General features: G+C 39.0%; 2 protein-coding genes across 2 annotated transcripts; one reads left to right on the top strand and one right to left on the bottom strand.

The window, feature by feature from the left end:
• Positions 1-2,123: 2,123 nt before the first annotated feature.
• On the bottom strand, positions 2,124-9,761 carry LOC137195018 (von Willebrand factor A domain-containing protein 7-like). Its single transcript, XM_067607097.1, has 15 exons — positions 9,583-9,761; positions 9,193-9,465; positions 8,622-8,715; positions 8,365-8,493; positions 8,079-8,265; positions 7,225-7,400; positions 6,906-7,018; positions 6,707-6,823; positions 5,976-6,182; positions 5,747-5,879; positions 5,271-5,402; positions 4,940-5,032; positions 4,579-4,856; positions 4,172-4,465; positions 2,124-3,388 (listed from the first exon to the last, which is right to left on the bottom strand). Exons 1-15 carry the CDS (start codon positions 9,757-9,759, stop codon positions 2,906-2,908), a joined length of 2,886 nt encoding a protein of 961 aa, XP_067463198.1. The 5' UTR covers positions 9,760-9,761; the 3' UTR covers positions 2,124-2,905.
• Positions 9,762-14,627: 4,866 nt separating this feature from the next.
• Positions 14,628-18,081, top strand: LOC137196293 (protein ABHD15). Its single transcript, XM_067609161.1, has 3 exons — positions 14,628-15,389; positions 15,813-16,042; positions 16,991-18,081. The coding sequence occupies exons 1-3, from the start codon at positions 14,628-14,630 to the stop codon at positions 17,715-17,717; spliced, it is 1,719 nt and encodes a 572-aa protein (XP_067465262.1). The 3' UTR covers positions 17,718-18,081.
• Positions 18,082-18,114: the final 33 nt, after the last annotated feature.

The following is an 18,114-nucleotide window of genomic DNA, read 5'->3' as shown; positions in this document are numbered from 1 at the left end:
CTGTAGCTGGTATTTGTGACACATACATGACTAACAAGCTTCACAGTAACTGCGACGGTTGGTGAAAGTGCAGATAACAATACTTCCTTCTACAACCACTCAACTGTCTCAACATGAAACTTAGTTTTAAAGAACGGACAAAAGCAAATGCCTTAAAACATGTCGAGCTGGATTTGTGAGGGAAACTAAAGTTCATCTTTTAGTCACATGCATTTGGTTACTTCTCAGTACATTATCCAACATTTTAATGACACGTCGTTGTGTTGTTTTATAAAATGTAGAGGCATTTATTATAAGCCTGCACCCATTATTCTAAAGAGGCAGTCCACCAACAACATATGACTCTGGAAGAAGCTTTCCACAGTTTGAAAAAATAAAAACCCTGATAGCTTTAAATTTAGGAGTTCAAATCAATCTGATGCACAAACAAAGAGCTCAAAAAGGTGCATCAGTCCTGAAAACAGCCTCTGTTGCAAACAAGCTCTGAAAATCATGGCAGCATGCCAAAATGTTGCTGTAGCTCAACAGTCACAGACAATGACAAATACTTCTGAATAGTTTCTTGACATGATGACACCACCACATCAGCATTGAACTGAGGAAGTTTTACTGTGAATAATGTCTCAGATACAGTAAGTAACACAACACCTAAGTGTTGTGTCACTTACTGTGCCTAAGTGTAAGATGCAGACGTGGAGAGAGATGAAAGCGTCCCATGCTGTGTACCCAACCATACTTACCTGCAGTGTCACAGGTGAGAGACAGCGATAACACACACACACACCTGCTCCTCCTCTGCCAGCATCACGTTGCAGTGGTCACACTCACACTGAGATACAGTACACTACATCTGACTGTCAAATCTCTGATGAACGTGATGTACCTGATATGGTAAACCGGAAGGCTGAGGGCACGGCTTGAGTCCCTTTCACTTTTTAATTTAGTTTTCTTACTAATCTCACTGATAACTCTGTGTGATCATTCAGCAATAACAGTTACTCTTAGATTATATTATCTTTAAAATCATATAATGTAATGTACAAGAGAGAAACCTAAATACACAACTGAAAGTGGTGAATTCACACCAGACAGGATATCGGCTGTGGAAATTCCCTTTATATGATAAGGAAAAATACTTTTATACAGAAAAGCAGAATAACATGATGTGAAGAACACAAACTGTTGTCACCACTGTTGTCCTCTATGTAAGGGCAAAAATGAACCACTATTTATTACTAACAGTCATTGGAACAGGATTAACAAGTTTATTTAAGAAGCTGAATCTATAATTGGTTTCAGAAACAGTTAGAAACAGTTTTAGAGGAAACAACCAGGAGGAGAGTTCAGTTTGATGGTGATTTTAATAGTTTAAAAAGAAGTTCAAGATGCTCCACAGAAAGATTTAGAGGGTCTTTGGAGCCCACAGCTGTGAAACGTTTGAATCGCATGTGATAAGAGTGTTCTTGACATAATTTGTAAGGTTTCATTTTGTTTCTTATTTTATTGTCCTGTTGTTAGGTGCATCACTTATGGCCATTCTTTATTTATTAATTGTTTGATTGTACTAAATGATTGTACTGTTTAATTCAAGCAGCCTCCTGAGCTACGCTAAAGTTTGTGTGGTGGTGTTACTACTGTTGTGGCAGTATGTCTTTCATATGTTGTCTGCTGTGACCTGTCTGACGAGTATTTTTTGTTATTTGTTACATGCATCGGTGACAAAACCATTTCCCCTTCACCAAAACTGTATGCACCATTTAGTCGCACTTTTTCCTTTTTTGCCCCTTCACAGTTATTCTCACATTACAAACGTCAGTCAGGGGTCGGGGGGTCATGTGATTGTGTGGAAAGGCAAATGCACTACACCTGCTTGACCTGATGAGCTTGAAACACCACATGAAAGCGGTGGAATACAACTCGTACTTGTGTTTTGGCTTCTTTATAGTGACGTACTGAAGTATCTCAGTGACTTCTTTATGAGTTATGGACGCTCATTCTTCCTCCAATAGCTCTAATGATCATTTTCATTTTCTGCTGCTGTCCTGTGGATCAACCTATTGAAAGACATTAAATAAATAGGAGACGCAAGTAATTTTAAGTCATGTGTCACCTGTTGCTGTAGATTTTCAGTCAATGCAATACTATACAGACAGGTTTATTTAATGGTATTTATTTATCACATATTGTGTATATCTGATTTAATTGTTACCTCTTGGTTACGGCTAAGCTGCCATAGACCTTTTGCCCCAAAAGGACCACAATGGACATCACTTTTTTAGCATTTATTGTCATCCTTAATGTTTTTATAGAAATTGTGTGTGAAAAAGCAAGCATTAAATATATATATATATGATTTAAAATGATCAAATACATTTGATTAGTGAAATTCAATTAATAATAAATCAACAATGCCATTCCACATTTTAATATCAGAAGTACACAAAATATAAATGAATAATAATTGATTGAAGTTAAATTAAGATGCTCACATGGCCTACGTCTCAATCACAACATTTGGATTAAGCTTTTAATGAAGGTCTTATGATTGCATCAAGCACCCTGTTATACATACAGTATAATATACTGTATGTAGTTAATGTTACATATTATTAAAATAATACTATAATATAAGGAAGAATAGGAAGACCTCACAGTATCAGACAGTGTAATTCAGCAGCACAACAAACTAGAGCCTCCAAAATGACCATAAAATTGAATCAACACCTCTCTAAAAAGGTTTTAATGAAAACTGGTCATTATACACTTCATAGGATTTATTGCTGGGCTGTTGTATTAGACTGCATGAGTTTTAGCTACAGCTGAGTGTAAAGAGTGTGTAGTTGATTTTCAGAAGCCAAAAGAACATTTTAAAATGAAACTCTTCCCTACACCAACACGTGAACACTCAGTGCATCTCCATTTCAGGTGGTAAACTGAGCCCTAGAATCACGATGCTAAGGCAAAAAAGAAAAGGCTGAAAAGCTCTTGTAGATGAAGAAGTAACAGCTGTCGTAGACTGTGGTGTCGTGGTAGTTGTATTGGTGATGGTTGTATTGGTGATGGCTGTAGTTTGAGGACTATTGGTGGTTGTTTCCCGTACAGAGTAGGAACAGGAGCCTACATTACCCACGCGATCCACAACCAGCAGCTCCACATCAGGCGAGCAGCAAGAAGCCCGGTAGGACACCAGTGTTCCGTTCTCGCTGCCAGCAGCCAGGCTGGTGTTCAGGGCTCCATTGCCCTGTCTGAGGCTGACACGGTCCACACCTGTCCCTTCAGCCCCATCAGTCACCTGAACGGAGAGCTCCCACATCGATGAGCTACAGTTGTTAGAGCAGTTGGACTGCAGGCTGAGCAGCTGACACACTGGCTGAGTGAAATCAGTCACCTATGAGGAGAAGAAAAAGTCAGCAAGTTTTTCCATCATTGAGTGACCAATAAACATTGATGAAGGGATTTAAAGGGGACGTATCATGCACATTTCTAGGTTCATATTTATATTCTTGTGCTCTACTGAAATATTTGCATGATTTGAATATTGCATTACAGTTCAAAATCTTTATACTTAAATCAGCCCGTCAGTTCAGCCTCTGCCTGAAACAGACCGTATTAGCTCCTGTCTCTTTAAGGACCCCCTCCCGATGAGCCCACTCTGTTCTGATTGGTTAGCCTCCAGAAGCTGCGTCTCAGCAGACCTCCAGCGGTTTAACAGTAATAGCAGGATTTCACTTCTGTTTCTCTTCTTTACTTGAAATGGAAACTTTTCAAATACATTCATACATGTTTGAGCCCGAATCTGATCCGAAATATGCAAGTGGACAACATAAACAACCTTGAGAAACCATGAGCAACAAAGGCTACAGAATGAAAGGTTGTTTGTGGGCATGCCTGAACAATCTGACATAATCAGGAGGAGGAAGTAGAGGTAACATTGCAAACAAAGTGTTCAGAGCAGGCTGAAGTCCTGGCTTTTGACTTGCAGAGAGCATCTTTACATACATTTGCCTCAAGTTTTGGAGCTTTGACCATGTTTAACGTCCAACATTGTAATAGTATAAAAATAAAAGAAAATCACAAAAAGCATGATATGTCCCCTTTAAAGAGCTAGAAACATTATTCATTGCCTTAACATTTATTCAAATGTAATTTTCTTTCTCAACTAGAGAGTTACCGTTTCAAGTACAGTGAAACGCAACACAATGTAGTTGGTGTCTGTGCCCCCAGGAGCCTCGGCCTCAATGGTCAGGGTGACGTCAGTACCAGATGCGGTGTTGAGAGGCGCTGTGAGGTTCACTGTACTGTTAGCACTGCCTCCAGTTTCCAGGATTAAACTGGATGGGAAAGATGAGGCAAAACCTTGGTCATTGTTAGCCTGAATGTTGAAGGTTCCTCCTGCACCGCTGGTCATCACAGAGAAGGGCACTGACAGTGGTGTTCCTGGTACTAAGACGTTGTTTGAATCATCCTAAATACAGAGGAAAACAGAAAACAGTCAGCATTAGCTGTATAATTAAAAGACTTTGGCAGTGAATCTTAAAAAGCATATCATAGGTTTTTAGATTCATGTGTTTTACTTACAGCAGTAACAGTCAGAGTAGAGGCTCTGATGCTGGTGGGTGACTGTCTTTGGAACAACACTGAGGATGCTTTGGAGGAACCATTGCTGTTTTGCCCCTTTATGAGCACCACAAACTCCTGTGATGGTATCCTGTCAAAATGAACTAAGAAGTCTCTACCACCCTGAGCCTCCACGCTGCCGTTAACCTCTCCTGAGCCCAAAGATTCAACCAGAGTGACCTCTGTCACTGTGGCGGAGTCGCTCCCAGTTACCGTCACCATCAGGCTACCATTAACACCTTCAGAAAAAGAGAAAATCCACTGAAGTATGTCTAAATTGACCATGTTACTTCAGAATATCATATAATTTGTTGTCCTTTACCAGCTCTGGGGCGATTGTCTATAACATCAAAACCTCCGAACGGGCCCTGAGATACCTCCAAAAAGTCAAACAGGAAGTCAATGCCACTCTGACCTGCAAATAAAAGGTTGAAGGAGAGAAATCAACGAAAGACGCCACATACACAAAAGAGCTTACAAACATAGAATTAGTAAAAACCATCATCCCACCAATCAGTATTACAAAAGTATTTGCAAAACTGCAAATCCAACACTAATCCTTTTGCAGAAAGTAGTTCCAATGAAAACTGTTGAAAGCAAAGTCCGTGAAAAGACATACTGCTGTTTTTTTCAGATAATCATTGAGTTCTCACCTACGACCTTCAGAGTGTAGGGATTTGTTGACGCCATTCTTATTTCCCACAGTCCTGCTTGTGTTTTTAGCTGCAGAGTCTGGAAGTTTCCCACTGATTGAGATGCAGTGATTGAGGATCCTGTCATGTTACCTAAAAACAAAGCCAAGAAATGAAGCACACTGGTCAAAAGGCCAAGAGTTAAACAAACTTATAGCAATTAATTTTAAAGACCACTAGTTGTAGTAGTAGCTGCATTGTTGTCTACCACTGTGTAATACTAATACCAATGGGGCTAAAATTGGAATTTTTCAAATCTTACACAAAGTGGCTTTAAAATACTTTTACCTGTACATCTGGCCTTACGCCAATACGTAAAACTAACATATTATTTTTCTAAACATTACTGTGTTTTGTATTTCTAAATTATTGCTTATTAACTGCAATCATAATACAAATACTGCCTTTAAAAGATTGCACCTGCAAAGAAGTGTTACCTGAGGGACTGACGAGAGTAAAGGTGACAGCTGTCCCAGTGATGTAAATTGTGAGGTTTCTTATTGTCACATCAACTGTAAAAGTGAAATTTTCTGCTTTTCCCGGGTTCCTGGCTGCCTGCAGAAGGGTCACCTACGAGATAACATGAAACTGGTGACACAGCTGATTTTTTATTTATTTAAAAAAATAAATCATTAGTAATGGCCAGTGAGAGAATTTTATTAATACCAGAGAGGAGCTGGAGGACTCAGTTATGATGCTGGTGACCTCAGGGAGCTCACTCTTTGTGACTTCAATAGCCTGACCTCCTGAAGCCTGGGCCAGGTCTCTGTACAACTGCACATCTGATGCCACCATTCGAGTGAGTTTTTGTTGTTGGTCGTTATCAATCTGTCTTCGACGACGAGACAATATGGAAGTTATCATGAAATTAACCTGAAAAGAAAAGAGGTGAATGATGATTTGAGCCATAACGGATACACAGAGAGGATTTGAGTTATAAGGTATCATTATCTAATATTTCCATAACATTAGGTACAAATATTCACGGTACCCAGAGGAAGAATCCTATTGGCTTTGGTGATCCTATCACTTTTCCTCCAGCGCCACCAGCATGTTAAAGTTTTCACTTATCCAGGGAAATATCTCCACATCTACTTGATGGATTAGCAGGGAATTTTATACAGACTTTCAGGGTCCCCAGAGGATGAATCCTACTGACTTTGGAGATTCCTTGACTCTTCCTCCAGCGCCACCATAAGGTTCAGATTTGTGGTTGTGAGTGAAATTTCTCAACAACTATTGAATGTATTACCATTAAAGTTGCTACACGTGCTCATGTTTCCATCAAGTACCTCATAGAGCTTCTAGCATGTCTTTAGTGTTATTACATTAGGTTTTTACATTATGAGTTTGTATTTTCTTTTCTTTTTTTTGACAGATTTACATTGGCTACTCACCACCGTCTTTTTCTGCTCTATGAGTGCCAACACTGTACTTCTCAGATGTGTGTCTTTAGCAGGTGCGTCCGTGAAGACGAAGATCTCAGAATTAGGTGGAGAACCAGTTAAAGCCAGCTGTATGAGGCAAATAGGACAGCAATGATACAGTAGTTTTTGCAGGACAGATTTTGAAGTAGTCACACATACATCACAGCACCTGAAGTCCTGAAAGACTCATTTCCTCCAGATCTCCTCCACCAGTTGCTGTCAGTGAATTAATAGCATTCTTGAAGAGTTGTGGGTCTGTAGTCCTCATCAGTGGCCCAAAATCTGGGGTTCAGGAGGAGACAGGAGAAAGAAATGTGTTACTTCTCATATTGTGTCTATGTTATGTCAGTACTTTATAATGTACAGCTACTGTTATTGTCATACTATGGCGCTGACTTATAGGTACAATATTCCAACAAGTATACAGAAAATGATAGGAAAAAGATAGACGGGAATGTAAAGTCGTGTCTGGGGCATTAAGATCCTACCTGGATCATTGAAAGGTACCAGTATGTAAACTGAGGGCTCATCCTCTGTTCCCACTTTGCTGTTGATTATAGAGGAAGTGACGTTCCTCACTGCCGCAATGTCATCACTCATGCTTCCTGTTGTGTCGATCGCGAAACAAAGAGCTTTACTGGATCCTTTGGAGAGTCCCATCATCCTGAGTGATGGAGACAGATGGATAAAGGAATTAACAAACTTTGAACTACAGGAGCTAAGTTCAAACTTAGCCTAGTTATAACCAAAGTGTTTGCTAAGTGGAGATTTATGCATTACTAAATTAAAACCACAGTTGCACCACAAAAAACTCGTTCTTCTGTAGAGACAATTGACTAAACTAGCTAAATATATATAAAGTAGTTGAAACTAGCTCCACCTCCAGCAGCTACAACAGTAACATGCTGCTTACACACTGATGCTTCAGTATTAATAATCTAATGATGTCATATATAATAATATATCAGTCAGAGGGACCAAACCACTACTTTTACTGCAATACTTAAACTACATTTTGATGCTAATACTTATGTACTTTTACTTAAGTAGGATTTTTCATGCAGGAATTTTACTTGTAATAGAGTATTTTTACTCCTTTTTTAACATTTCCCCAGGTATGTGGATATAAATAAAACAGTCATACCTACATTGACAAAGGATTGAATGTAAAATTTATTTTATCTTTTGGCCCCTAAAACTTTTGGAAGTTATGTCACAGCTTCCCAAGATTCCCATCATCCTCAGGGAGGACGACAGAAGAATGCAGACAAATAGTTGGGGAAAAAAACATTGAGCATCATTTTACAGTACATAAATGAAATGTGCAGAATGGGTTTCATACTGGAGGAATGGTCTGTCGCCAGCAGCTCCTCGAATGTCCTCAAGTAGCTGACTGGTTGCAGCTATCGCCATATTTGCTGCTTTAGTGTGGAGATGTCCATGGTTTGAATTTACATTGTCTTTGTTGATCCCACCAGTAGGCTCTGTCTTTCTTGTTCGATCAAATTTACCTCCATGGCTGCATTTTCCTGTTCAGCATTAGAAACAGAACGAAAACAAAATGTTTTGAAAATCGGAAGTCATTGCTGTGACAGTCGTTTTGAAATGTGAATAAAAGAAGCAATTACCTTTCTGTTTGCTTGAGAACAGAATACTAAAATATCCTGACGTAAGTATATTTTCCCGCAGTATATCCTCCAAAATGTTGTTCCTGCAGTCTTCTCCGTCACAGTTGCGACAGGTCTCTCTGCTTTCATCTGTATGAAAATAAACCAAATTAAACCAAACCAAGCAAATTGTTAATGTTTTGTTCTATGAAACAATCTCTTTAATCACATCATATGCATTCCTCAGCTCACATACTGACATTATATGATCTCTTTACCTGCTATGTTACCAATGCTGGTGCCTGATCGGATCAGATTGGAGTTTGGGAGTTTGTTCTCCAGTTCCACCCAGTTACTGTGACTGTAGAAATCCTTCAGATTAATGAAAAGGAAGACAAGATAAATATTTACAGCATTAATATGTTAATAACAGCAGCTAACTTACATTTTTCACAACTCTTCGTGCAGCTCTGTACATCAACAGGCAGCTTTGCAAGTCAATTTGCTGCCAAAACGATTTTTCTGTTGGATTGACAGGATGGATTAACCGTGCAAAAACACCAGTTACATTCACTCCTCTATTTCTTACACCTCAAAGTTGTTTCCTTTCATAGGCTGTTGTAAAATTAAATGTACAGTACTGTACGTGCAATTTTGAAATACATTTTCAAACTGTCTTATGGAAGTACACTGTTGTGCTGGTTGTTGCACTTGAATTGTAAAGCATGTTTTTTCAAAGCCATGAAAAAAGCATGCTTGTTCAACATGAAACTGTTGTATGAAGAGTTCTCAAGTGTTACATTTGTACCAGAAACTGTTTAAAAAAACAAAAGCAATAACAGAAAATACCTGTAAAGGGTGTAGGATTTCTCCTAGTTTTTCTCTCGCCGCCTCGAAGTTCTCTTGCTGGTTGCTGGCTTTTATAGCTGATAATCCTGATGTGATTATGTCCCTTCCTCCTGCAAAAGCCTCATCATCAAAGTGATAGGATATATCGAAGGCATGCCTTAAGTCTACTCGTTTATTCATTTTTTGGATCGACCTGATGGATTGCTGGAAACTCCTGGATGATTTTGATGCTTCACAGGCAACAGCAACAGATTCAGCTGTAAAAGGCTGCGGCTACACACACACACACACACACACACACACACACACACACAGTTTTATTATAGTTTCAAATCACATTTATTAATGATAGATGTACTGGTCATTTCGAAAGTTGAATTTAAATCTTACAGGAAAAGTGAAGTCTTTGCCCTCAGCCTTGGCCAGATCACGGCACACCTGCACGGTGGTATTTAAAATCGCTCTCTCTGTGATCACCTGATGAGTCAGAGATTCTCCACGAATTTCAAACCCAAGAGCTCCAGTCTGCAGAAGCAGGAGACACAATGCAGCCAGCCAAGACATCATTGCACAACCTGTCGATAGAGCATGGGAGAATGATAAAAATCAGAGCTAGTTTCATGGGTTTTAATAGATGGCCTAACATGTCATTAAGGTCAGTCCTTACCCAGGTAGTGTCAGGTAGCACTAAAAAAATGGGTGAGCATGAAATTCAGTCTTGATCTTAACTTGGTGTGAAGTAAGCACAGGCTCCAATTACAATTATTGAGGTGGATGGGCTGTCATTAGTTATTAGTTAGTTACAAGTATTTTGTCATTGGACATGTCATCGAAATTTTCACCTGATTTTGTCACTAAAGGTCAAGTTAGGGATCAACAAAGTGATTACAATTCATCCTGAGGGGGACATAAATGTGTGTGCCAGATTTCATGGCAATCAACAGTTGTTGAGATTTTTCAAAACCACAGAAGTCAACCTCAAAGGGGGGCTAAAAGTCAAGGAATCTCCAAAATCAGGATTAATCCTCTGGGCACCATCGATATCTGTACAAGATTTCATCTTCATCCGTCAGATAGTTGTTGAGATATTTCAGTCTGTACTAAAGTGGCGATCAGACCAACTGACGCAACGACATTGCTATTCATAGAGAAATGCCGTTAGCATGGTTAAAAATGATCCATCCTTTTCTTTTAGTTTGACTAATCATTACAATTGAACAAATATCAGTAAACAAACGTCTTGATTCCCTCTGTATTGTGGCAACACTTGATTTATGATGTTTCATAATGGAGTCATTGTTGTGCTGAACTTGTTGGACCTGTTCTCTCAATGTGATAACACTGAGATATGAGTGAGAGCGTTATGTACATTATGATTCATTTCATTACTGGGATTTTTTGGGGACAGAAAAACCAGCATGCTTCTGCATAAAGCAAGACAGAAAACAAAGCACAGAGCTGATAACAGGTTATTGAATCTCAGAGGCAGCAAAACTTTCACACAGAAATGATTGTAATCATTGTAAATGTTTTAGAAGTTCACAGATGTTTGTGAGGTATGCTGTATCCAAAATACTTCTCAGCTTCTGAGAAGGGAAACATACTGTATATTCTTACCTTCTGCCTAAACAATAGTTTTTGTGCATGTGGCTGCCACACAACCCTAAAAAGAGATCTACCCAGCAACTCAAAAGAAGTCTGTATTACACAGAACGGCCTGTAACAGAGTCTGTTTCCAGTAAAATATTATATTATTGGATTATTATTACTGATGTACACACTATTGTATAAACTGATCATATGCTTTGGATGAAAAAAAAAACTAATAATCAAAGCAACTAGTAATTATTGCAGTCAAATAAATGTAGTGGAGTAAAAAGTACAATCTCCCTACAATTTCCCTCTGAAATAAAGAGTGGAGTGGTAATATCATCTAGAAGAACTACAAAAAGTATAGTACTTGAGTAAATAGTCAAATGCCAACTCTGTTTTGTGACTGTTAAATACACATACATACACAAGATGTGCGTAAAGCGCCATGTGAACCTAAATGGTAGACCTTTATTATACCAGTATAACTATTCCATACTTACATTCACCAAATTTGTAAAACTAGGAAAGCAAAACAAACTAAAAACCCCACAAAAAGTGAATAAATTGTTTTGTTACTAAATAATATAAATAGTTTTCTAAATGATTTGAACTTGTGTAAAACTGTGTGTCACAACATCATAATTTATATATTAAAAAAGTAAAAATCAGACCATGTCAAATCTTATTTTATATAGATAATCATTAATCACCAGTTATGAAAACACTTTACTTACAGGTCTCAATGTCGTCCTGTCCACTATATTTTTACTTTGGCAACTTCATTTATAAAGATCCATGATCAGGGTGGAGTCACGACCATCCTGGTACCTGTTTGACTTGTTGCCTATGTGTGACAACATCCTCGTTATGATTTGGTTGTGTGGAAATGTTAAATGTTTAAAACAAAGAGTTTGAAATAACTTTGTTTTTCGTTTGTTTTTCTTCATTTTCTTCCACAAAAATATAAAGTTACATTTAGTGTTACATTTATCTTATTCATAATTCATGATATCCATTAGTTTATGATCTGGAGATAACAGGTTTATTTATTGACTTTCACTTTTGTTTCCTGCAATCTCCACTTACGGTAAAAAGGTGCGGTGTAATTATTTGTGAACTCAACCTAATTTCATATCTGACATAATAAAACTGGTTGTGTGAGAAATTATCACACACACACACAAACATGCCCACTCTGGCCTCCTGTAGAACTATCCACTTTTCACCTGAGAAATAAGTTTAATTATTTGTTTCATTTATTTGTGTGTGTGTGTGTTCATGGCCTTAAAGACGTCATTTTCCAATTTTCATTCTAACATTTTGTGTAACAAACTTGACATTTTATATGTTGATTAGAGAAAACATATTTTAATGACTTATTTAATAATTTATCAATTTATGATCCTTTATATTAATTGTCTAAATATTTATCTATAATTATATCTAATTATGTTTTACCATCATGGTCAAGAAATAAAAATGTTTGATGAGAAAATAATTATCAAAAGATATTTTCCACACACTTTTTTTTTTTTTTTTAAATAAAAAAGATGGGGGTTGGGTGGGGAGATATGATTCATTTAAGCGATAGTGGTTATTGAAATGTCTTGGATCCATTGCATACTTCTTGCTAAAAAATATGCTCGTATAGACAGATAGGGGCTGAGGGGTGAAACAGAAACACCTGCAGGCAGGAATTAGATTAGATGAAATACTGCTGACAGATTGGTACTGCGCATGGTTAAAGAGGAACTGCTCTTTTAAGTTGACTGAACAAATAAACAAACAAAACACTCTACTGAATACTTTAATGTTAATTTATCATAATCACAGGCTGTGTGAGAAACTTTAAGTATTTGGCAGAATGAGCTACAGACTAACAACTAGAGTAACATGTTGTAAATTGTGTGACTGCTACTCTGTTAAGAGTCAGCGGCCATACTAGCAGCTCTGTGAGACTGTACTTACCCACAAGAATGTTTGGAACTCAGTGCAAACATCAGCATACTAACATGCTCAGATACTAACATGCTGATTTTAGCAGGTATAATGTTTACCATGTGTTGTGTACAACAGAGCATTGTGGGGATATATATCCAAGAGAGAAATGAAAGGAAATAATGAATGAGTAATGAACTGTGATGGCTACTTTTTTAAGGGGCAGGTGAACATGCAGCTGCTCCCTGTCTCCATTGAGCACCCCCACAGTGAAGGAAAAGTCAAGGATCATTAGGATGCATCATCTGGCCACTATGAATATCTGTAGATTTCAATCCACCCGACAGTTGTTGTGATATTTCAGTCAGAGTGGCAATAAGTCAAAGGTCACACACAGGGATGGAAACTTCAAGATAAGATAGTTTATGTCCCCCCTCCACTCAGAAATGTGTGTGTTGCTTCTTGTTACTTGACTGTGATGTTTGAGCTTCACTGTGCAGAATAATATATGTGCAGAGTTTGACACTAGAAGGCTGTTTTCGCATTCATCTGCTGAAAGTGGAAAGTTTATCTGTGTTCACTTTAGACTTGAGTTTACAGCGTGTACCTACAAGAATGATTTGTGACATCTTGGAGAAAATCATAGTCCGGTATGCCACTTACACAAGTGTGATGTGGAAACTTGAAGCCTCCAGTGTACTAACACTGAGAATGGACTTTACAGTGAAGTAGGGGACATCTTGTGTTCAGCAGTCAAACTTTTAAAATGTTTGAATATTAATAGATTTTGGATTTTTTTAATGAGGGAGAATCAGTAGATGTGAAGATTTGTTTTAACAAGTTAATTGAACATTCTTGTGGAAAAACTATATCAGACACTAATGATTAGTCTGTGCAGAGTATTTTTGTGGGTCATAACACATCTGGAAGGATCTTTAATGGTAAATCTTGACCATTAATGTTTGAGAACAGTTAAAATCTGATGTTATATTGGGGATAATAATTTTTAACCTTGGATTGGCTATTGTTTGTATAAGTGTTGTGAGAAAGAGGTAATGAAGCAGATATTTTACAGCTAAATGCGCGCTGTATGGGAGAAAAACATTGTGAAGTGGGGGCCCATTGAATGTATCAAGTGCCCTTTATATTTTTTCACCCCTGCCCCTGAGATAGCCTGAGTCCACCACTGACAATAATACTATGACAGTATGTGTTTAACCTCAAACTTCACTGGAAATTAAATTAAAAAATGTATTTGTGATGCATTAATATATAGCCAATATATTGGTCAGTCTCTTCAGTGTATAAAATGGGATGCTGCTGGTAAAACATGGCCCTGCTCTGATGCATGTGACTGTATAATTCATCTGTCATTATTTTATTCCCCCCATTTGAAAAGCTTCCCTGAATGTGTCTCCTTATAACTAACTTGAAACGAGGGTCAGAATTTATTATTAGTTTAGTTTAGAGCTAGAATATAAATGTCAAATGAACTTTTACAAGGACAGCAAGTCTTTCATTTCACTGCTATATAAACAATTAAAAAAATATTCACTGATAAACTGGGGAAACATGTTAACATTAATGGGACAGATTTATGTGGCTTGTGTTTGTTCAGTTTCTATCTGAGCTTAAGCTTGCAGTAAATGATTTATGGAGGGAGGAGAAAGGGGAGGAGGAGCTGCAGTGGGGGGGACACAACAATCTCTCTTAAATCTTAAAGCTCTTAAATCTTCTTGGATTTATTAACATACTGGAGGAAAAAAAGATGACTTTTCAGCATAGCAGTCAACTTATCTAGCTAGATTTTTACAACAAGGCAGGAGTTTTTAAATTATGGGGGTCTGAGGTTACAAACGTCCCTGAGAAGACTTTGGATTTTATGTGAAACTACAATCTCAATCATGTATTCACCAGTGGCACTCTTTGTATGGGATTGCTTGTTCTGTTTGCTCCCGTCACTGTTACTTTTGCTGCTGTCTCTGGCTCTCCGCTGGCCCAGAGTGCGCTGTTGGACGAGGCTGGCTGTCAGGGCTGCAGGCTGGAGACTCTGGGTCATTATCTGCCTGATCCTGGAGCTGCCACTAGACAGAAATACAAGAACATGGACCGAGGAGGCCGGATCACCAGGGACAGATATTTTATCTGGATCAGGCCAGACATCAGATGGACCCAGGCTGATTTGCAAACCCACTGCTCTGGCCAAATATCTGCTGCGGCACTGTGGCTCTCTGGCCAGGCCAAGACTGGCCACCTGGCCCAGAGGCGACCCCCACCTCCAGACTCTGTCCAGCCTGCTGTGTGGACAACATGGAGACACGTTGCAGTTCTCTAGAGACCATCTGTTACTGAGGGATGGAGGAAATATAGCTCTGGACTGGGCTGTGGGGACAAGACTGGGTGAGGCGGTCGGGAGGAAGAGGTGGGAGGGGAGGAAGGAGCATCAGTCAGGAGGAAAAGCTTTGGGCTGCTTCACCTCAACACCTCCTGTCCTCATCCTCATCCCGCAGTCTTGGGGAGGGATGACGCCTCACCTGAAAGCGCTGTGCCATTTAGCCATGCGTCAAGGCTTCTATGTGGTGGTGTTTCACCCTCGAGGCACAGCAGGGTGCCCGATGACCACAGCACGCCTGACTGAGTTTGGAGACCCAGCTGATCTTGAGCAGGTACAGAAAGATTTTTTTTATTGTGGTTTGCACCAAATGGCACATTCTTATTTTTATCATCTTATGTTTTTTTTGTAATTAATGATTTCATGAGACTGTCGACTACGCAATTAATCAATGGACAGAAAATGAGCCATTCTAATAGTGGATACATTGTTTTAAGGCATTTGCCAAGCAAAAAAGAATAAAAATATTATATGTGTATATTTATATATTAAAATATAATACATATAATGTTTCCAGCTTCACAAAGGTCATGATTTGCCTCTTTTCTCTACTTTATTTCATTGAATTCAAGAAGGTTTTGGACTGTCTCATCAATCTCATCAAATCTCACCTTGGACTCTGGGAAATTTTCTGTAAATGTATATTTTGTTGATTCAATGTTTTTACCTGACACTGATGATAAGTTTCATGTTTCAGGCGGTTGCTTATGTCCACAGCTGCCACCCGTCCTCTGCGCTGGTCACAGTGAGCGAGGGTTCAGGTTCAGGGATTCTTCTTTCCTACTTGGGAGAGTGTGGATCAAGTTCATACCTGACAGCGGCTGCAGCCATCTCACCTGTACTCCTGGGCCAGCTGTGGTTTGAAACAGCTATGCCTCCTGTTTATCGCTCGGGGGTGCTCTTTCACCGGAAACTGCAATTAAGTAGGTGAGGGAAATAACAGCAAGATGAAAATGTATTAATAATTTGGTGAATTAGAGTAATGTGGGACACTTCCAAATGTGGGACACATAAGCTCAGATGCATCTATCTCTTTTTCTATCAAATATTTGTGATTAGGACTGCTGTCAAATTAAACCTGGAGTATCATGTAATTGAAATCACATGACTCCACATATGTGATGCCATAAAGTGGGACAGGGGAGTCTTCCAACAGGAAGTACTTGCTGTAAAGTCCATTTCAAAGGATTTTGACTAAACTTCAATGTTAAGGATATAAATCAATGTTAAAGTCATAAATGGAGCAATGTTGGCAATTGTTATCATATTGTGTTTATATATTCATGTCTTAAAATATGCTATCATATGGTGAAAAAATGTTTTGTCAATTTTTCATCGTCCCACTAATGTGGGACAGTCATATGTGTTGTTAAACTGGTGAAATATGCATTTAAGTACATTAAATGACTAATGCCAATAGTTATTCAGGGGAATTAATCTTTTAATGCTTAATTTTAACTTATTTTTAGGCAGGGTACAAGTTATATCATTACTAATATTAATACATAAAATAATACATTACTATATTATCTGTAACAGCAAAAACATTGTAATTACTGAAATGACCAAATATGGGCATGCACTTTGGCCTCGAGTGTTGCTGACCACTTTGGCACAACACAAGGAACACTTATATTTACCATTTCTTCTCCTAGTATGATGTTTGCGTTCTTTTTTTTGATATGATTAGAAAACACCTTGAGGTATTGGGTGCAGATATAATGTATTGGCTTCATAAAATATATATCTTAAGTGCCAATTGCAGAAATCGTCCCACATTACTCTAATTCATGCTAGTTACAGTACAGATATGGATGCCATATGGACATAATCATAACTTATTTTGTTTTGTTCATCACTTGTTGCCATCATAAGATATGGCAGTTCCTTCAGAGCAGTGCTGGATGTGGATCGGGCCCTCAGCTGTTCCTCCCTCAGAGACTTTGAGGAAACTCTTTTCTGCTCTTCAGCCCAGCATCAGCAGAGAGCCCCGAGACCTCCAATAAGCTCTCTAAACTCTGGGCTGAGCTCAGGATCCTCTTCCTCACGGGGCCTGGCACCCTCAGTGGCCTGGGGACTGGGTGAGAGAGCTTCCCCTGCCAAGGACTGGGACAGCTACTGGGAGAGGAATGAACCACTCAGAGATGCAGATGAGGTGGCGGTGCCTGTGCTCTGCATCTGCAGCTGTGATGACCCTCTCCTCCCACCTGTCTCCACCGTCCCCCTTCCGCTTTTCCAGAGCAACCCTTATTTCCTTCTGGTGTTGACAGACAGAGGAGGGCACTGTGGGTTCAATCTGGAGGGCCATGAAGAGAGCGACGGAAGGAGGACTGGGAATGAGGAGGTAGAGGAAGGTAACTGGAGTCACATCGCAGTTCTGGAGTACTTCAGGGTAATGGCTGATTTCCTGAAAGGGGAAGAGAAGGATGGTCCTGCAGGAGAATACAGTCACACCGGGCAGAGGAACAGGACCAGCAACATGGCTCCACCTCGCAGAAGGAGAACCACCATGATGAGGAGACAAAGATCTCATGCGCCTGAACAGAGCAGTGTGGAAGTAGAGGAAGGGAACTTCACCTGGAAGAGGTCATATACACGCTAAGGAGAAAGAAATGGTCGAGGATGAGATCTGGAGAGAGAGATTTTATCAACTTTGGAGTTTTACTTATTATTCTCTAGAAGTTTTCAGGTGGTCCTTCAAAGAATTGGAAAAGGAAATCAACAGAAAATGGACAGTGAGCAGCTGTTTGTCTTTACCAAATTGGTGAAGACAAATAACAAATATATAGTCTCAGAACATTTTTAGAAAAGGAATTTGACAGCAACAATTTAAAGCAATGTAGCTGCTGGCTGCAGCTGTAAGGAAATCCCCTGTGTACTGAGTCTACAAAGAGAGGGAATGCAAATTAAACATGCAGTTTGAAGTCAACTACACATTTTCTCTTTACTGCTGTATCATAATACCTCAGGCATTTCTGACAAACAGTTTAAAGATTTCA

The sequence above is a fragment of the Thunnus thynnus genome, chromosome 13 (assembly GCF_963924715.1).
Source record: "Thunnus thynnus chromosome 13, fThuThy2.1, whole genome shotgun sequence".
Taxonomy (NCBI): domain Eukaryota; kingdom Metazoa; phylum Chordata; class Actinopteri; order Scombriformes; family Scombridae; genus Thunnus; species Thunnus thynnus.
This window is presented reverse-complemented; position numbering and strand designations above follow the sequence as displayed.

What these genes read in the sequence shown, in the direction of transcription:
- LOC137195018 (XM_067607097.1), bottom strand. Translation starts at nt 9,759, where the DNA reads ATGATGTCTTGGCTGGCTGCATTGTGTCTCCTGCTTCTGCAGACTGGA. An exon ending in AAATCCTACACCCTTTACAG is followed by an intron (nt 8,716 to 9,192) that starts GTATTTTCTGTT and finishes ATTAATCTGAAG; the next exon opens with GATTTCTACAGTCACAGTAA. An exon ending in CAGCATTGGTAACATAGCAG is followed by an intron (nt 8,494 to 8,621) that starts GTAAAGAGATCA and finishes ATTTTCATACAG; the next exon opens with ATGAAAGCAGAGAGACCTGT.
- LOC137196293 (XM_067609161.1), top strand. Translation starts at nt 14,628, where the DNA reads ATGTATTCACCAGTGGCACTCTTTGTATGGGATTGCTTGTTCTGTTTG. An exon ending in ACCCAGCTGATCTTGAGCAG is followed by an intron (nt 15,390 to 15,812) that starts GTACAGAAAGAT and finishes TTCATGTTTCAG; the next exon opens with GCGGTTGCTTATGTCCACAG. An exon ending in CGGAAACTGCAATTAAGTAG is followed by an intron (nt 16,043 to 16,990) that starts GTGAGGGAAATA and finishes TGCCATCATAAG; the next exon opens with ATATGGCAGTTCCTTCAGAG.